Source organism: Vigna unguiculata, chromosome 1 (genome assembly GCF_037176805.1).
Source record: "Vigna unguiculata cultivar grain cowpea cultivar isolate G323 ecotype 2 chromosome 1, ASM3717680v1, whole genome shotgun sequence".
Taxonomy (NCBI): Eukaryota; Viridiplantae; Streptophyta; class Magnoliopsida; order Fabales; family Fabaceae; genus Vigna; species Vigna unguiculata.
The window spans coordinates 24,891,045-24,911,890 of record NC_140792.1 but is presented as its reverse complement, the minus strand read 5'-3'; the positions used below and the strand labels follow the sequence as shown (position 1 = coordinate 24,911,890).

Here is a 20,846-nt window from a genome sequence, read left to right as displayed (position 1 = left end):
TGCGACGCCTATGCCCCTACTTCTAAAACCACAACATCATCGTCAAAACCGATTACCCCACTCAGAAGATACTCCAAAAGCCAGACCTTGCTGGTCGCATGTCGTCTTAGGCAGTGAAACTATCCAAGTTCAACATCCGCTACGAACCCCACGACCCCATCAAAGCTCAATGCCTCCTCGACTTCGTCAACGACCTGCAACACCCCCCCGTAGAAGACTAGTGGACACTCTATGTTGATGGTTCTTCAAATCCGAAAGGGGACAGGGGCCGACATTATCCTTAAAGGCTCCAACGACATCCTCGTCGAAAAATCCCTCCATTTCGCCTTCAAGACCTCCTACAATCAAGCCGAATATGAAGCCATCCTCGCCGGCTTATCCCTCACCCGCGAAGTTGGCATTAAAACACTTACATGCAAAAATGAGTCTAAACTCACAGTGGGCCATCTAAACGATGAGTTCCAAATCAAAGACCCTACCTTATTGCAATATTATCACCTAGTCCAAAATGTCATTCAATCTGCTTTTCAATAAGTGTGCATCCAACACATCCCCAAAACTGAAAAATGTCAGGGCCGACATACTATCTAAACTAGCCAACACTCAGCTAAAGAGCCGACACAGATCCCTTTTACAACAAACACTATCTGCACCATCCGCAACAAACACTTGCCTTAACCTAGCCTAGAACCAAACCGACAATTGGACAACTCCCTACATCCAGTATCTCCAAACAGGTAACCCTCCGCCTGATGCTAACAAGAGTTGGTTGGCTAAAGTCGCCAGGTACACGATGATAAGGGATGACTTATACAAGCGTGGATACAGCCAACCATTCCTCAAATGCGTAACAGCAGAACAAGCCCACTACATAATAAAAGAATTGCACGAGGGCATATGCGAATATCACTCCGGCGCGCGAACATGACCACCAAAATCCTCCGCACTGGCTACTTTTGGCCAACTATGGAGGCAGACTGCCACACCTTTGTCAAAAAGTGCATACCCTGCCAGAAGCATGGCAACCTCATCCATCAAAAGCAAGAACAGCTTCACTCCATACTCTCCCCATGGCCCTTCGTAAAGTGGGGAATGGACATTCTCGACCCTTTTAACCCGGGGAAAGTGCCAAGTGAAATTTCTAATAGTAGCCATCGACTACTTAACTAAATGGATAGAGGCCAAACCATTAGCCACCATCACAGCTCAACAAGTCTAGCAATTCGTCTGGAAAGATATTATATGTCGATATGGCGTCCCACTACGATCATAACCGATAACAACCGACAGTTCATAGACAAAGAACTCGCTAAGTTCTACACCCACCTCGACATCAAACATGTAACCAGCTATGTCGAACATTCGCAAACCAATGGGCAGACCGAAGCAGCCAACAAAGTTATACTAGTAGAACTGCGTAAACGATTGGATAGCGCCAAGGGTCGATGGCCAGAAGAATTAGTGGAAGTGTTATGGGCCTACAGATATACCCCCAATCAACAACAAACGAATCTCCTTTCAGCCTCGTATACGACGTAGAGGCCATGATTTCGGTAGAAATTGGCGAACCATCTTTGCGCAGAGAACTATACGACCCAGATCAAAACCACCAAAATATGTGCACCCACCTCGACCTCCTATCTGAATTAAGAGACAAAGCGCAAATACGCAACTTAGCAGCTAAATAGAGAGCGACTAGAAAATATAACGCGAACTTATGCCCGTAATCATTCACTAAAAGAGACCTAGTTTGGAGGATGAACAACAACGCAAGAAAGAAGGATGGCAAATTCTCCACCAATTGGGACGCCCCGTACCGAATACGTGATGATGCTGGAGGCGACGCTTATAAACTTGAATAGTTATCAGGCGAGGAGATACCAAATACATGGAACGTATCTCATCTCAAATTTTACTTCAGTTAGAATACTTATACCAAATATTTATAACCCTGGGTGTACTCTTTTTCCTCGCCTGGCATTTTTCCCTAAGGAGGGTTTTGGCCATGGAGTTTTTTAATGAGGCACCCCAAAAATTATGAATAAAACAAAGGGTTCTTTATTACACGCTCGCCTCTTCATCCATCTTCTAAATTGTTTAAGTTCCCCACCCTTACAACAAGTAAACGGCCTGGGTTGAACACTTGTTATTAACACTTTAAAATTGTTTAAGTTCCCCACCCTTACCACAAGTAAGCGACCTGGGTTGAACACTTGTTATTAACACTTTAAAATTGTTTAAGTTCCCCACCCTTACCACAAGTAAGCGGCCTGGGTCAAACACTTGCTATTTACGCTTTAAAATTATTTAAGTTCCCCACCCTTACCACAAGTAAGCGGCCTGGGTCGAACACTTGTTATTAACGCTTTAAAATTGTTTAAGTTCCTCACCCTTACTACAAGTAAGCGGCCTGGGTTGAACACTTGTTATTAACACTTTAAAATTGTTTAAGTTCCTCACCCTTACCACAAGTAAGCGGCCTGGGTCGAACACTTGTTATTTACGCTTTAAAATTATTTAAGTTCCCCACCCTTACCACAAGTAAGCGGCCTGGGTCGAACACTTATTATTTACGCTTTAAAATTATTTAAGTTCCCCACCCTTACAACAAGTAAGCGGCCTGGGTCGAACACTTGTTATTAACGCTTTAAAATTGTTTAAGTTCCCCACTCTTACCATAAGTAAGCGGCCTGGGTCGAACACTTGTTGTTTACGCTTTAAAATTGATTAAGTTCCCCACCCTTACAACAAGTAAGCGACCTAGGTTGAATACTACCACTTACATATCGTCCACATAACAATACCCAAACCACACTGCAACAATGAATGATACTCATCCCAACAAACAACGTATACAGTAAACAAACTGAATACATTACATCATTCAAACAAGCGCGTTCCTACCACATGCTATCATTCACAATCAAACAACATATATGATCTAGAATATGAATCACATTAACCGACAAGAAAAAATATTGTACAAGTTATTACAAACTTAGAATGAATTGAAAAAAGAAAGCATTAGAAACTCCATCCTAAGCCTAATCATCACCACCCATCACAGCTTCTTCTTCGTTCTTATCGTCATCAATTGCCGCCTTCTCTCCTTCCTCCTCAGGACTCGACTCAACTTCATTAACAAGTTGCCCATCCACCACGTCCTTGTTCACGTAAAACCTCGGATCCGCCACATCGACATCCTTACAAAAAAATGGGGCTTGCCTCAAGCCTTTTTGGAATCCGTTAATGTGCTCTTGAATAATGCACCCCTTAAGGTTCTCCAGCTCCACTTCTAGGCCCTTGTGCTTTTCCTTTAACTCATCATAATCAGCCTCAAGATTAGCAACCTTGGCCTTAAACTTTTCTTCAGAATCCAAACACCGAACCCTCCACGTCCCCAGCCTTTTCTTCTCTTCCCTCCATTCTTCCCTTTCTTTTTCCCACGCTTCCTTCTCCTTCGCATACTTGTCGACTTGACTCTGCAATTCCTCCAGCTTTGCCCGATTCCCCTTCTTCAGTTCCCGTTGATAAAACAACCCCACTCGGTGCCCTAATATCAGCGCCTTACTGTCAAACTCCACTATAGCCCTCACCAAAGCATTGGGCTCCATACTGTCAATCGAGTTAATAAGAGTTTCTGAAATACAAAAAACGCATGCGGAGAAGGTTGCATGTATAATGAGCGGCAGAGAACGCGAAAGGCTTGCAAGTATACCCAGCTGTTCAGATGTAGTTGGGTAGGAGCAACGTTTAGCAGACGAAGTACCCCCATGGTAAAGTCGTCGAACGGTAGCCTCACGTGCAATTGTGAAAAATGACACATGTACATTTAGAAAAATTTATCAGCCACTCCTTCCTGACCGTGGCAGACACGTTCAACAACGCTTACCCGTTCCAAGGACACTATATCATGGCTTACATCCCTCCCTATGACAGGAGTACAGTTAAGCCATGAGTTAAACAACCTTGACCATATGAATAGTGAAGTTTGGTTCCGGACGACAGCAACCCATTCATAACCCAGTCTTCGCTGGCCAACTACTCTCCGCTATCTCCTTTGGAGGGTCTTCCCTCACCTCAATTACCGTCTCCATCGGGATCCTCCCCGTCCTAACCACAGGACTGCCACTCCCCTCATCAAATTGTCTACCTATATCTTCCCTAGACCGCCCACTCCCACTACTCGATGTAGATAACAACATACTATCGCTAGTAGTAGACATACCTTTTTTAGTAAGAATGATGCCGGTAGGAACACAAAACTAATCAGATAGCTCTAACGCACACAAATTACTGATCTCAGAATTCTTACAAATGAGCTAACGTAAACACACTTTCAATAACATCCTCATTTATAACCATCGATCCAAACCGTTACAACTCCTTCCCCCTAAAAGTTACAAAGCACACAAAACGTCACAGTGCACGCGAAAAGTCACAAAACTTCAAATGACGGCGCAAAACCCTTTTTGATTAGAACCTTGCCTATGCACCTTTTCACCTACCACAACCTATTAAGACTTTAAGCCTTAACACTGTTCATCACACTTAAAGGCTGAGGGACTGGTGTACTACACCTAGGTGGCCTAACATGACTATAACCGTAAAATCCACCTACATAACCCTCAAGGATGCAAATAATCATCATATATGTCGAGCGAACAAGAGTAAGCGACCTAAGCCGCTAACTTAAGAAAATGAAACGAGAACTTAACAAACTTAAGCATTACTAGCAAAGCCCCTAGGGCCCACAATAATCGAGCTAAGGGGCATGGGCTAGGCCCAAGCCCACCTGCGGTCCAAACAAGGGCTCAGCCCATGACGTGGCCAAACATAATTAATAATCTATAAATATGCATGGACCCCAACAATTAAAGGTATGCATTCATTAATCCCTTAATCACGAGATTTGACTTTTCTGAGAATTCTTTGCTGACTTGAGCGTCAGAGTTTTCTTCGCAGGTAACCCCTCTTGGGTCCAAACCGGTCCAAGCCGAGACACTAGCAGATAACATATGTCAACCGAAAGGAAACCTACTGAGGAGATTACGGATTGAGATAAAGTAACATTTGTGTCTGACATCTCTTATTTGTTCTCCGTAGGAACACAATCCAATGAAAACAAAATTATAAGTAGATAATGTCATTATGCTATTATCTTTTATATATATTTTTTTAAGTTTGCTTCTCTTTAATTCATTTTATCAACTGATTTATAAAATGATGTGATATTTTATTGACTTGGTCAAAATTATTAATAACACTTTCTAGTTATTACATATTCTTGTTTTTCACACTACAAATAATCTACACCGAACCCACCATCCCTTATTTTACTCACCCAATCAATATAAAAGAATCGAAAACTTCAAATGTACCCCTAAAATCTGCCTTTGATTGTTTTACCTCTTTGAGTTTGTGATGTTTAGACACAGAAAAACGAAAGATCCTTTGGTTGGTAGCAATTGCCAAATACAAGTTCCTCTCATTCATTCATTTATTCCATTAAGGAGCCAAATCTCACTTTTTCTTCCCTTAATAAAAATAAGAAAATAAACTCAGCGGACAAAAATCGAAGACCAAAGACATTGCCGTCCCAATTCGCTGCATCATAAAAACCACATAGTTGAATTTGACCACAATCGGTACGAGAAATGCCTATAACTAAAAACACGACTTTTGTTTTACATTTTTTGTTATTTGTTGTTTTAGTTAAGCTTTATTTATGAGTTTCGTAAAAGCTAAATATATATTAAATTACAAGAATCTTAAACTAAATGAAGGTTATATCTTTTTAAAAGAACAATGAGTTAAAGAGATAAGAATCTTGATATTTGTTTGATAATTTTCTTTCTCAATTTAAAGACTTTTAAAATAGGTTTAATTTCATATAAAAAGTCATTCTGAAAAGTCAGTAAAATAAGCCTTAAACCCTAAAATAAATCACTCTCAAAAAAATTGTGATATAAACTCAATCAGACAATTTTTTACTTAGTTCACTTTTCCTAAAATGAACTTAAATCAAATTTGTGCATTTTATATAGTAGTAATTACATTGTAAAAATTAAAAAAAATATTATAATAAAATAGTAATATATACATGTATTGTAATTTATATTTTAAATAATCATATCTAAAATTAGAATTAATTTCATTAATATGGCTTAAATTTTAGTAATATACATTTTTTTTATTTTTAAATTTTTATTTAAAATTACTAATTTTCTTCTTTTTTTTAAAACTTGTTTAAAGTATATTTTAATAAGTTGACTAGATATAAAATAAAGTAAAAAAAATATTTTTAAATATAAACTAAATAAAGGCAGCTTAATACCCTTAACAATCCATTTCGCATATGCCGATCCATTAAAAATGTTATACTTTCAATTGATTAATAAACACAACTAATGCAAAAAAGTAAAATATCCTACATGCATACTTTTTATATAATATCAAAGTTTAAATTTAATTTATCTAAATATATTGATAAATATTAATTACTATGCATTTAATATATTCCATCAGTATTTGTGATGACTAAATAAAAAACATTTTAATTTTTTTATATTTTATATAATATTTATTACCTTTAATATATAATTTCTTATTATTTAATTTATATAAGCAACTCACAATATAAAAATGTTTTATGGTTTTTAATGACATAAATATTGTGCAATTTCAAAAAAATTATATATTCGTATTTTTCATTAAAATTATATTGTATATATGTTTATAAACAATAAGATCGTATCCAAACTAAATATATTTAGTAATTTTTATAACAACTACATTTAAAAATATATTAATAATGTTTCTATTAGTTAATAGAAATAAAGTATTGTTTCCTTCATACAGAATAGCAATTAATATATACATAAATCTTATAAAAATATATAACACCATTTTTAATTTGTATCTTATAAATGCAAGCAAAAGATAATAAATAAATAAATGAATAAATAAATAATGAAAGAAAGTTAGTGTGATTACTCCATTTCACAAAGAGAGAATGAGAAAATATATACATCTATTGGTATGAATACATTTGGCAAGAGAAAGAAAAAGGGTGAGGAAGAGAGAGAGCGTGAAGATCGGGGGATAGGGTTTGGTATGACGTTGGCAATTTTTCTTTTGCTTCTTATTGTATGAATCCCCTGAATCTATTTGAACCTTATTGTTATTCTGTTTCCAAAGAACCATATTATTGAAATTATTATCAGCGATTGGAATTGGGAGTGAGAGATGCCGGAGGAAGAAGTAGTTGAGCTCAAGTTCCGTCTCTACGATGGATCCGATATGGGACCCTTCTGTTACTCCCCTGCTTCCACCGTATCCATGCTCAAGGATCGGATTTTCGCAGACTGGCCCAAAGGTTAACTTCTCTTCCTTTTTCATCGTCAATTTTACTTTCTTGTGTAGTTTAATTCCGATGATGGTGTTGCCTTCAAGTAACCTACTACTATGGCTCTGCTTCCGAGTTATTCAACTTTCTTGAACTCACTGGCCTGTGCGTTTGATGCGAGCTTCCCGTTCGTTTTTCTTTTGTTGTGCAAAAAAGCCGTGTTGGTGAAGTTGTTGGAAGTGTGGTGTTGCTTGATTCTGTTTTCAAAGAAGTGTGTTCTTTGTTCCTGAATTGGGTTGTTAGTGTTGGAGTTCTCTGTGTGTGGAAGGACTTCTTTGAAAAAAAAAATGTTTTTTGCTTTGAATGGGGGAAGATTTGGGTGAAGTGGATTCTTTGTTTCTTGTTGGTTTTAAAAATTAGGGAATGTGATGCTGTGGTGAAAGAGGTAGAAAGCTCTTTCATTTTGGTTTTTGAATTTCGGGATAAGGGAAGGACTGGTCAAGGTTTTTTAAGTTGCGGTTGTGGTTTTCTTGCAATCCTTGTGCAGCTGCAATTGCTGCAATTGCGGTTGTGGAGAGCCTCAAAACCTTCATTCTGTGGCTGAAATGTTGTAGAATTTTTTTGGTTTTTTAAACCATGGCGCTATAAATAATTATTAGGCTGGAAACAACTTGATATGATTTTTTTAAATTCCTCCCGTGTTGAGTGTTTGCAACCCTCATGTGTAGGCATGTACATTTGAATTGTGGGGTTGGATTTGCAAACAGTGAACTAAAGAAATGGTCACATGTTTGTTTACACTTATTATCATAAACCTCCTCCACACCTGGAGATGCTAGAATGTTGTCTGGAACTGTTATTTTGTAAATACAGGAAGAAAATGTGTCTTGACTATTTTTGGTTGTGATCAAGTGATTGATTTGAGGTTGGTTAATGGGTATAGTGATCACTGGCCACTGAGTCCGTCTTTTTCCTCCTTGCTTTCTCTTCATCATTACTTTTTGTAGTTTATTATATACACGTGTGCCTGTGATTTTTTTTTTTTTATCTTAACATTAATTACAATCTTGTATCAAAACCAGAGTTGTCAATAGCAGCTGCCAAATCCATGACGTAGCTGCCTAATAGGGGGAGGACTATGGCCTCTATTCACGGTTGGCAAATATCTCTTTCTTACCAGTTTTTTCCCACCAAATCTTGGCCGCACATGCATTTGCCAGCCACCCCGCATTCTCAATGCATTTATGTACTATCTACTTTGAATTTGAATGCAATTTCATTTATGTTCATTCACTTCACATATTCTCAGTAGGATCTACTCTAAATTTCTCTTAGATACATGTTCCTAATCTTATCATTTCTTGTATGTTCACTATACACCTCTACATTTTGATCTCTGCTACACTTGTTTTCTTGTTTGTGACTGGCGGACTTCCTAAACCAAGAACCACTCCCATAGAGCATGATGACTGTTTGCAAAATGTTTCCTGAGTTTGATATGCCCTTTGCAATTGTATATTGTACTTAGAGTTTTTCTATTTCATCTCTTTAGCTTGAATCCTCTATGTGGCATCCCAATCAATCTCTCCGTCAGTTTGTTTGATTGATCCTGGATACTTAAAAAGGCTGATTTGTGGCATAACATGATCCTCAAATTACCTCCAAGACATTTGCTAGTTCACATCTTATTAAACTTGTTTCATTCCCCGTTATCCTTCTTTTACACAATTACTCTTGACCCGATTTATTTTTTATTTTTTTTTCTCCTTAAAAAGGCTAGAACTTACACTCTTTAGATAAAGGCTCTTAAAAAAGTAAGTTGTTTTGTTTTGGAACAACTAATAAAGTGCTTTTAGAAAAGCTAGTAGGAGGAGCTTTTGAAAAGCTTATGCGGAGCTCTTTTTAATTGAACCTGTCCTCGAATCTTTTTGACACGTTTTATGATATTTGTATTACTTTGTTGCATTCTTATATTTTGATGTTTATCTATAGTATCTTTTTTTTTTGTACTTTTTTGAGATTCTTTTTTTATTGCATAGTTCTTATCTTCTTGAACATGGTCTAAAAATCACTTAATTTATTATTTTACTTGTTTTTAAATAATTGATTGTAATGAATACATGCATTTTTTTAATCTAAAATTAAACAAAAGTATTTACAAGTTAAAAATTTTGTAATCAATATTTATTTATTTTTTATTAATATTATATATAACATCTGAGATATTTTTTGACGTTTTAATAATTAAAACTTTTTAAAATAAAAATTTAATATTTTTATTTATTTATATTTTCGCTAACAAACTTTACATAAATTAAATTAAGTTTAGTAATGTTTTTATAATTTGGAGGGGATAAAAAATGGAAAAATGAAAAAAAGAAAAGGAAAACAATGAATGGCTGAAAAAAATTACATAATTAGGTGATCTGTATCCAAATCTGGACAGATTTATTGTGTTATATATAAGGTAGAGAGAGAACAATCAAGTGTTAGGGGGAGGAGGGAGGGGAGAAAAAGGGTAAAAAGTAGGAAAAAAAGATCAGATCATTGTGAAAATATTTTTTGATCTAAGTAGAATTAAGATGGGTAGTTTGGTTTGGCTATATAATCAGGACATTGATTATGATTTTCTTGTTCTGCTATTAACTATCAATTGGACAGCAATTTAAGTTAGGCTCTCATTTAGGCTCTTATATTTCATTTTTCCTTGAGTTTCTATTGTTTTGGTGTTATATTCTCCTCCCTTATTTAGTTGTTTTGTTTCTAACCACTTATAAAAATTTGTATTGGTTGTCCTTAGACAAGAAAATTATACCAAAGTCAGCAAATGATATAAAACTGATAAGTGGTGGCAGAATTTTGGAGAACAACAGATCGGTTGGCCAGTGTAGAGTACCTTTAGGTGAGCTTCCCAAAGGGGTTATTATAACCATGCATGTTGTGGTCCAGCCACCTTTGCTCAAAGCAAAAACAGGTATATTTCATTCTGGAATATATTATGTAACTGTTTTCTATAATCATACATGTATACCTCAAAAAGCAGTTCCATATAGGTGCAAGGTATAGGCAATGTTCTAAAGCTAACTAGGACCAAATTTTATGACCCAAAATGTTGAAAATTTTCTTTTGATGGCACAAACAGAGAAAAAAGTTGATGAGGTGCCCAGAAAACATATATGTGCATGTTCGATTTTGTGAGAAGCCATCATCATCATCATCATCACAGTGAAGAGTTAAGCTTCTGATATTGCATTAGTTGTTTGGTGGGATATCCAAAGGACATGGATATGCATAGCTGGGAAGTCAATAATATGTATAACAGTCCCAACCCCATCATAGTTGAGTGTTGTTGGAGGGCGTTCCTGTGTAGCAATGCTTGTAAGTGATGATTTTCTCATGTTCTATAACATAGATGTTTGGTATATCAACTAGGAGCAGTCTATATCATAATATCAAATGAGTTAAATACATTCTGAGTATGTAAAATTTCAAATTTATTAAATACATCCTCCAGAAATATTTTGTATTATTTTTGTTCTTCTAATGTTTAAACATACTTTTTATAAATTTGCAAGTGACCATAACAAATAAAAAGTTGATATGAGGTTTTAATATGAGAATACTGAAAAGTACTTAAAAAATGTTTAACCTTTAGAGGATTTAGAAAGCATTTAAATTTTAGAGGGACCTTTTTGGATGATGTGGGAGTTATCAAGAAGTATCATTATGCGAATAAATATTCATTTCCTACTCATGGAGCTGGACTTTCATTCTCTCAATAGTTAGAAACACCTCCCTTCAGAGTATATAAATTCTATAATCCCTGCTTACACTTACATGGTATCAAAGCAATGCACCAAATTAACAATAAGAAAAAGGAAGAGAAAAAGCAATGCCATATCAACAATCACTTTATTGTTATTAACTTTCCATTAAGAGAAAGACCGGTATACAAATGAAATGAACAATCAAGAATTTAATTGCATAAAGTTTCAATACAAGAACCTATTAGTTAGGACAAGAATTGTTCTGGATTAACTTGAGTACTTACTCAATGATGACTTGGGTTCAAGCCCAACACAAGGTCCAAGTCCAATTGACCCAATCCCTAGAGGAATGCTTAAGAGAATTTAAGAAGCAAATGAATCTCAACCTTTTGGAGTCCAAAGCCATTCAATTGTTATTCAAATGGGCTAAGGAAGATATCAAGATTTAGCTAATTTTGATTAGTTTGTATTTCAACCAATGTAATTGGGCCATCTTTTAATATATGTGCATTAGCATAGAATGGATTAAAATTCATCAAAACTAAGTGTCAATGGTTTTTTAGCCTTATCGAACTTAGCTTTGGCCGAATGAGCTCATTCAACACTCAAACACATTTAGCACATGCTACAAAAATGTAAAGTGTGACTTGTCACATATCTTTTGATCCACCAATTAAGGAGATCTAGATCTAGTATAATTGTGCACATGACTAATTAGTGTGAGTGGTTGAAATACTTGACTATATAATCAAGCCTCCATACTTTTTGTAAGGTTACTCTTGAATTGTTGTTGCAAATACATGGTGAGATCACTCAATGACTTGCATTTTGAGAGTCCAAATTGATAGAGTATTATCCTATATGTCTCCTCTAGCCTTCCTCGTTAAGTTGGCCTAATCTCTTAGGAACTTTCTTACATCATTTTTCGTTGCCATCACCTTTTCATTCTTCGGTGCATCTTCATCAATGCTACAAAGAAACTTCATTCAACTGTCAAATTCATCCATGGAGCTTCAATACTCAACGTTATTTAGTGAACCATGAGTAATATTTGTTTAAATAATGAAATAAAAGAGGGCACCCTTTGATTTAGTAATTATAGGAATAGACTTGTTACAAATGCAAGCATAATATTACTATTCAATAATATATTTTTTTTAAAAATGCATAATTCAAAATTTTGAATTATTCATTTCAAAGATCTCAAAATAAGTGTTTTTATTACAAAATAAAAAATTTAAAATATTATTTCTTTCAAAAATAAAAATTTCAATTTTTTTTTCTTAAATGCTTAATCTAGAAATCTACTCATAAAAAGTTTGATCCTTTAAAAGATTTATTATTCTAAATAGAAGTGCATTTATGCACAAGGGTGGATATCTGATAATGATTCAATTCTAAAGGGCTATTGCACGGGCTTTGTGTGGTATCTCACACTCCTACAATTTTGTTAGGTAGTTACCTTTTACATCCAATATTTTTTTTTCCTACATTCGCACAAATTTGAAAATTTCCACTTTGCTCTTCTATTCAATGATGACGAAGGTTGTTGTATGCATAATTACTTTAAAATTTGTGATTTGTGGTTGTTGCTATTCACAAAGGAGGTGTTAAGTGAGATTTTTATAAGCCATTTAGCTTAGGTGAAGATTATTATAATGTGAAACTCGAAGGTGAGTAGCTATTTGGGTTTATAATTTTATGTTCTTTTGGATCTTTGTAGTGTGTTTCTTTGTGAAGATAAATTTGGAGGAGTGGATGTGAGGGGAGAGAGAGAGGTGAAAGTGAGATTGTTGTTAGTGAAAAATGGCAAATGCACCGGTCGCATGTAACAAGTAATAAAGATTGTTCTCTTTATGGGAACTTGTGTAACACATGACAAATCTTGCAATTCACGACTCAAATAGACATCAAAACTTACAAAAACACAAAAAAATGGTATTTTATCAAACAATTGGTAGGTAACAAGAAATTTAACATAATGTATTTACAATTTGTCAATATTAGACTTCAACAATTTCATTCTCATGCATTCTAAATTATCTCAATTCCATATTCATATTAAAATCAATTTACAAGAATAATCAAATCCTATTCCTATAGCCTTTGAGTCTATATCAGTCATCAAGTTTCAATCCCTTAAATCCTTAAGTGAACTCATGCATTAGTTTCAAGAGTCAAAGATTACTAATGAACTAAGTTCTATTCCTAGATACAAGCATCCATTAGGTATTCAATTTCAAGTCTAGATTCTAAAGATATTTTTCAACACCTCAAGAATCATAAATCAAGCATGGGAACAATCCACATCAAGCATGAAACATTGAAATCAAACACTAACATGAATTGGAAAAGCATATATATTTTAACAACATAGTTTTACACAAAAATTCAATGTTTTACATTTGATCTCAACAAATAGAAATTGCTCTCTACGGGGGAGAATCCAAATTTTTACAAAATTGAAGAATAAGGAAGAAATTGGAATCATAAAGTAAAAAAATCCCTCTCCTAAGGTTCTTGATAACTGCTTCATGCTCCAATTGCGTAGCCCATCATCCTCTCCAACCTAAAAGGGCTAAAACCTCCATGGATGAAGAAGGAGACCCAAGAAGGAGAAGGTAGAGTTTCCCAACAACCATAATAGTCTCCAAGAGCCTTTCCCAAGCACCAAAGGTGTTTCTTTTCGTGCAAAATGAGGAATCCTCCAAAACTCTTGTAGAAACATGATTAAATAACCATATTCACGTATTAGGGTCGACATTCTTGCCCAACGAGGCCTAAAATTGACGCTCTTTGACTTGTAATTCGCTTGACGAGTCATATTTTCACCCAGTGACTCAAATACCTTAGTTTTGTGTTGTCACTTTGCCTAGCTATCCACCAGCTCACCTAACGAGTCAGCCTGGTGACCAATAGTGGTTTTCTGGCCTTCCAAGGGTGGTCCAAGGCAGTATATATATGTGAGTCCTTTCTCCATATTTGCAATGCAAGGCGCGATTCTGGTGCCCCGACATGAGTATTTGTCTAAAAATCAATTTTTCTTGTCCAATCATGCTTCCTTGAGTTCCAACTTGTTTTCCTCCACCAGAATTGCTTCTTATTAACTTATTTCATACACTCATAATAGATATTAGAAGTAAAAAAACATAAAACAACTAAAATACAAAACAATGCAAAAATAACATAAACTTGAGGATTAAACAAGATAAAAGTTATGGAGAAGTTGATTTTATTCATGAAACTTAATACCAATAAAAGGTAGAAAACATTATCAATTGTTTGGATTAAGGAAAAAATGATGAGAAATGAAAGAATTTGAGATGAATGGTTATGAAAGTGAGTGAGTGATGGAATATATTCGATAGATTGAAAAAATGTTTTAATTGATAAAATGTAATTAGTGTAAATAACGTTAGAATGAGATGTGAGTTGTTATTATATTAATTATATTTACTCCACCAAACTCATCTAAAATTTTAAATGACAAATTTACAATTCATTCTTAATACTTAATCTCAATTTAATAAAATAGCATAATACATTAATCTAAAAAAAAATAATAATAAAAAAATTCAAAAAATCGAGGAACTGACACGTGGCACTCCCTCTAACGGTGTCAACCTTGACTTGACAGAAAGGGCAAACGTGAGACGTTTTAACAAAAAAGGGGATCAATTTGAGACTTTTAAAAATTTGGGTACCATTTTGAGATTTTGACTCCAAAATGGGGACCAAAGGCATAATTAAACCATATTTAAATTATAAAATTATTTTTAACTATTTGAATAAAATAATGAAGAGTTTGAAGATATTAGTTATTATTTCTATGCTATATTTTTATTTAATTGTAAAGGTAACCATGTTGTTTTTATGTTTATGTTTTTCTAAGATTATGAAACGATGCTTCAAATGATTCCAAAGGTGAGTATAAAAGGAACCTACCTTGTAGATTTATGGGTCGGCCCACATAAAGTGGGGCCCTCCCAACAATTTTGTGGTAAAGAGTTAAAAAAGGTTGGAAAAAGTAACAAAAAATAGGCTTATGAAAATCCACCGAAGTCATAAACTATTTGTATTCGGTGTTGTCTTTTTTGCTCCTGCTTCTCTCAATAAGAATGAAGAAATTTGAAACTTTGCTTTTTCTATAAACCAACCATTCTCTATAGCTCATAGCACACACTACCGAGCCTGAATGAGGGCAAATTATAGACATAGAAAAAGAAAAACCAAAAGTAGTTTTAGATAATGATAGTATTTCAATTATTATTAAATATGTAAAAATTATAGTTTCAGATAATGATAGTATTTGAGGAGTGAAGCAAGAAGTGTAATAAAGAAGTACAAGAGGAACACCAAAAGAGGATTTCTTGTTTTGTGGCTTTCCCCAAGTTTTCTAAACAAATTGTAATCAACTAATCAAGTGTCTTGAAGGAGCCTTTGGTGTTCTTCCATCTTCTTATTATAACCATTATTGATTAATACAAGGACTTTAGTCGATGAGTGTCTTGAAGGATCACAAGTGCCAACAAGCTTGCCTCCCTTTAGGACACACCTTACTTTCCAGGTTGTTTTCTTTTCTTTAACTTTAACTTGTTCTTTGTTTCTTTGTTTTTATTGAGTCAATCTTTCCTTTTCAATTATTTTCCGTTGAGAAAATTTGTGTAAGAAGTATTGGGGTAAGTTCTAGTTAGGAAAGACTTGGTACTTAAGCTGTCTTAATGATTCACATTTCTCTCATCGGAGTGAACTTGAGAAACTTACTATCTTTTCCTGCTTAGAAAATTCTTTGAAAGAAAAAACAATCATGTCTAGAGAACCTTCTTACCATATCGGTAACGATTCAAGCTCTTCACTAAAAAGTTTAACAAAAATTGCACAAAGTCACTAAAAATATGGATAAAATAAGAGGTCTTACAAAAAGAAAAATAAATAATTGAAAAAGGGGCCCAACTTGCCATTCTAGATAAGGAACTTCAGATTTGCAACATAAAGATGAAAAATTAAAAAAATAAAAATAAAAAATTAAGAATATGAGCCATTCAAGTAGAAGCTCTAAGTCTGAGGAGACTCACATTGAGGAAGATAGTATGAGAAATTAGGGTAAATCTTACTCATTTTTATGAAAAAGATGATGTTGAGGCATACCTTGATTGGGAGATAAAGGTGGAACAATGTTTGGCTTTCCACCAAGTGAGTGAGGAGAGAAAAAGTGCCTTTAGCCACCCTTAACTTTCAAGGATATGAAGAGGGCATGGATTACGGAGCATGAGGATACGACCATTTCTAGGTTCCTAATGTGTCCTAACATTGAAATTAGAGATAGATTAGAACTGGTAACTTACCAAGATTTGAATGATTTAGTACAAATTTGCATAAAAGTAGTGCAACAAAGTTTGAAAAAAGGTTTGAAAACTAGTCACTATAGCTCCTATGTCAAGAAAGACTATAGGGTAAACAAGTCAAAGAAGAACGCTTTAGGAACCTAGTAAAAGAGAAAGAGAAAATCAAGGGAAGGGTCATCATCACACACTCACAATAGTGACATCAAGTGTTTTAAATGTCTTGGTGGAGGTTATATTGCACCATAGTCCCCCACCAAAAGGACCATGATTCTGAGGGGCACTAACTTTTATAGTAGCCAAGACGAGGAAAGCTCTAGTGAGAGTGATGATTCTTATGAAGCAAAGAGTGATAATGATTACCTTTGTGATGGGGACCTTCTTATGATAAGAAGGATTCTCAACAATCAACATAGTCAACGATAATTGTTATAAAGAGAGGACATCTTTCATACAAGATGCAAAGTTCAAGAAAATACTTGTGCTCTCATTGTAAACAATGATACATGTTACAACTATTGTAGTATTAGACTGGTTGACAAGTTGGCTTTGGTTATTGTACCCTATTCAAAACCTTACAAACTTCATTAGATTAATGAAGATTGAGATATGATAGTTAACTAACCAGTGAAGGTCATGTTTTCTAGAGGAAAATATGAGGTTTTTATGCTTTATGACGTAGTTCCTATGAAATCTTGTCATATTTTATTGGAAATACCATGGCAATTTGACAAGAAATCTATGCACAATGGCTTCACCCACAAGGAGAAAAATTTTGTACCCCATCCTTTAACACTAACCCAAGTGATAGAAGACCGAGTAGAAATGAAAAACAAGAGAGATAAAGAGAAAAATAAAGAAAAAAGGAAGAAACTTCTACCTACATTCATACCCGTGAAATAAATGTTCTAAGTGTTTAGGTAGAAGACATAAATCTTCTAAGTGCCCAACAAATGTGTCATAATTTTAAGGGTAAAAAACTTGTGTAACATTAAAGATGGGTCAACTTTAATTCTTCCTCTAAGGAAGAATAAAATCCATATTGAAATAAACCTTGTGTTGAGAAAGAAAGCCCATTCAAGGTCACATGGAAACGACATAAGGCAGACAAGAAAATAAAAAATGCTCATAAAAACAAATACCTTTATCATTCATTTGGTATGAGGTGTATAAACATTATGAGACACATCTTGTTTAAATATTTTCCTGATAAAATTATTCTTCGAAGAATGTTTGTAGTTTTAAAACTTACTTGGTTGTTTAGTGTTTGTTGTAGAATGGTCCTTGATCCAAGAGGAGGAAGAAACAACTTAACCAACATTAACATTGTTGTCATGGAGAATCATACAAATATAAGGATAAATCTTTCTTAAGAGGGAGGGAATGATGGCAAAAGCCCAACCATTCCATTCATAGAGTAAATACACAAAAGACTTAAAGCATGGATCAAACACTCACAAGAGGTTGGATACATTATGCCTCCAATATCCTTATTGGGTCCAAGATCATCTATGAAGAGGTTCAATATAATCTATCATAAAATAATTAGAATAGGTTTATTTTGGGTTTTGCATATGGGCTAAGTAGTGTAGAATAATTAGACTTTGTACTGGTCTTGTTTTGGGTTTGAGCCTATCAGTTTAATTTTGTACTTGAGAGATTGGGCCTATGGTGTATCTAGGTCAAAGTAGCCTACCTATGGTTTTAATTGGGCTAATATTGGCCAAGAGAAATCCTAGGCTGGTCACCAAGGTGTGGGACATGCTCTAGCTCACACTTTGCACATGTTGCATTGTGAAAAGCACGAGTATGTCACATGGCAAGTCATACTTGAGGTTTGTCTCCTTTGGAACCAATTTTGGAGAATTCAAATCAGAATTTCTCTTTCTCCTTTTACAACCCTAGTTTAGGTCATTAAACCGATTGTAAAATCACTTTGGAATTAGTAAATAAATGATGCTCTAATTGTATCTTACTTGTTCTCAAAGTCGCCCTAAAGTAGTTATCTCTTCTAGACTTTCTTCCTTAAGAGTTGATCTCATCTCTCTCCAGGAAACCCTCTCATCACTGAACCACGCACTCTAATCTTCACCTTATATCTTTATTATGTTTTTGCCCATCTAAGCTACTCTATCAACCAAGTAAAAACCAAGCTTGGTAAGAAGGACATCAAACACTTTTTATTTTGTTTATGAATTTAATATTAATATTAGCAAAACTAAAAAGCATTATATTTATTCTAAAGATATTTTACAATGTATGAAAACATGAACATTTTATATAAGGATATTATTAATTAGTAAAAAAAAATTGTAAACGATACTAAAATTTCAAATTAAATACAAAAGTACAAGTTTAAACACTATTATTTTTTAAGCGATCTTAAAATTTAGTTTAGTTTATATATAAATTACTTTCTTGTAATTTGTATGAATGTCTAACGACAATCGAAAGATTTGAGCATAAAACAATTAACAATTGATAAAAATAATTTATTTTATTTTTTACGTTGGTCAAATAACTTTTGGAAGTATGAATTCATCCAAACCACTCAAATGTCAGTAATCCCATTTTTGTGGCTTCATTATTTATTTCATATGAAATTATAGAATGCCACATAATTATTTTTGATCGGCAAAAAAAAAGCTCAATAATAGGATAGTTTGGGGTTTCCTAACCCATATACAAAAATTTACATAGTTCTCCTATACATAATATTCTTTTGATATCGCAAAGAGCTTTACATTATAACAATAAGAATCTACTCATGTCATTCTTGTGCTAACAAAGCATTTTGATTAGAAATAACACTTTTTTTCTATTTGAAAGATTGATCTTCCTTTTTGGCCAATGTGTTCCCATGCTTCCCACCTGATTATGTGTTTAGACTTTGCCCCTCCAAGACATCTCCAAACATATTACAAAAAGCTTCCTTCCTTGCATAAACAACTATATATATATATATATATATATATATATATATATATGTATATCTTGTATATTTGCATAGAACATAGAGAATTAATTTATCATATAAATACTAATGGCTCCCTTTGTTCCCAAGTCAAATGACAATAAATTGTCTTATAACTTTATTCTATCCCAATGGATTTTATCTGTCATATGTGCATCCAAGAACTAACCACTTACCAAGTCTTTAATGCATCATTTCAAATATTTTAGACAAATGATATAACTTTGATAACGCTTCATTTCTACTAATGTGATTAACATGAATATAAATTTAAACACTTCGCTAATTAGCTAACATGTAAAAGTCATTACTTTTTACGTGATTCAAAGACAATAGACATAAATGAATAAAAACCACAATAATAATAAAAATAACAAAGAAATTATTTCATTCTAACATCATAATCCATAATTAAATTACAGTGGAATCAATTCGAAAAGTTTAGCACTCCATGGAATGCAAAAGTAAAATAAAAATAGAAGAATAATAGAGAGAAAGAGAGAGAGAAAGGAAACAAATTAGGCCCCCTAAGGGTTCCTAAACTCTAAAGTCTCGAGTTTTTTTTATGCTTTCCCTTGGTATCTTTATATAAGTGTTGATTGGACTTGAATCTTATATTTTCTGTGCTGAAATCTTTTATCTTTTGATATAGTATCTCTCAAATAATTAACAAATTTTCTCGGTTTCTAAAATATTTGGAAGATTTCCTTTGTTGATAATTTGAGATATATCAAAGATAATTAATAAAAATCTTTAATTAATTATTCAACAACTTAATTTCTATCCAATTTCCAATTTTGGCGCCTGTGTGTATCCAATTTCCAATTTCTATCCAATTTCCAATTTTGCCCCTCTTGTAATTATTTAAAAATATCATATGAAATATCTAAAGATATATTTTCCCAAATCATCTTTTATCATAAATATTTATGAATTATCAAAGTCCTTCTTCTGGAAAAAGATAGAGAAAATCGCAAGGTCCAATTTTTGTTGCTCGTTTCCTCTTCTTAGCTTAGCCAAACTTCTTCACTTTTTCAAGCTTTTCTTGCCATCTTTCATGCAATGCTTGGCTTGGATTTTTGTGATTTTGATAATTTCCTATTCTTGGATTTTATCTTTAGGGTGTCATGAAACTTTAAGCAATTTATTTCCACACCTCCATGAGCTCAACTCAGTTGTAGTTACACTAACACCATCAAAATATCCAAAAACCATTTATGCAACTAAAAAACTATTTTTAACATCTTTTTGTATCTCATGCTCAATAAACCAAAGTATAAGAAAACCCAATTAAATCAATCTTTTAAGAACAAAATTCAACTAAAAATCCAAAATTAAACATTAAATGAGAGCAAAAATACGCACTCATCACACTCCCACACTTATCCTTTTGCACTTCTGGGCAACATTGAGTA

At 33.9% G+C, this 20,846-nt stretch overlaps 1 protein-coding gene across 1 annotated transcript; it reads left to right on the top strand.

The window, feature by feature from the left end:
* The first annotated feature begins 7,041 nt into the window (after positions 1 to 7,041).
* LOC114192028 (membrane-anchored ubiquitin-fold protein 3-like) lies at positions 7,042 to 10,877 on the top strand. Its single transcript, XM_028081577.2, has 3 exons — positions 7,042 to 7,378; positions 10,149 to 10,322; positions 10,491 to 10,877. The coding sequence occupies exons 1-3, from the start codon at positions 7,249 to 7,251 to the stop codon at positions 10,544 to 10,546; spliced, it is 360 nt and encodes a 119-aa protein (XP_027937378.1). The 5' UTR covers positions 7,042 to 7,248; the 3' UTR covers positions 10,547 to 10,877.
* The last annotated feature ends 9,969 nt before the right edge of the window (positions 10,878 to 20,846 follow it).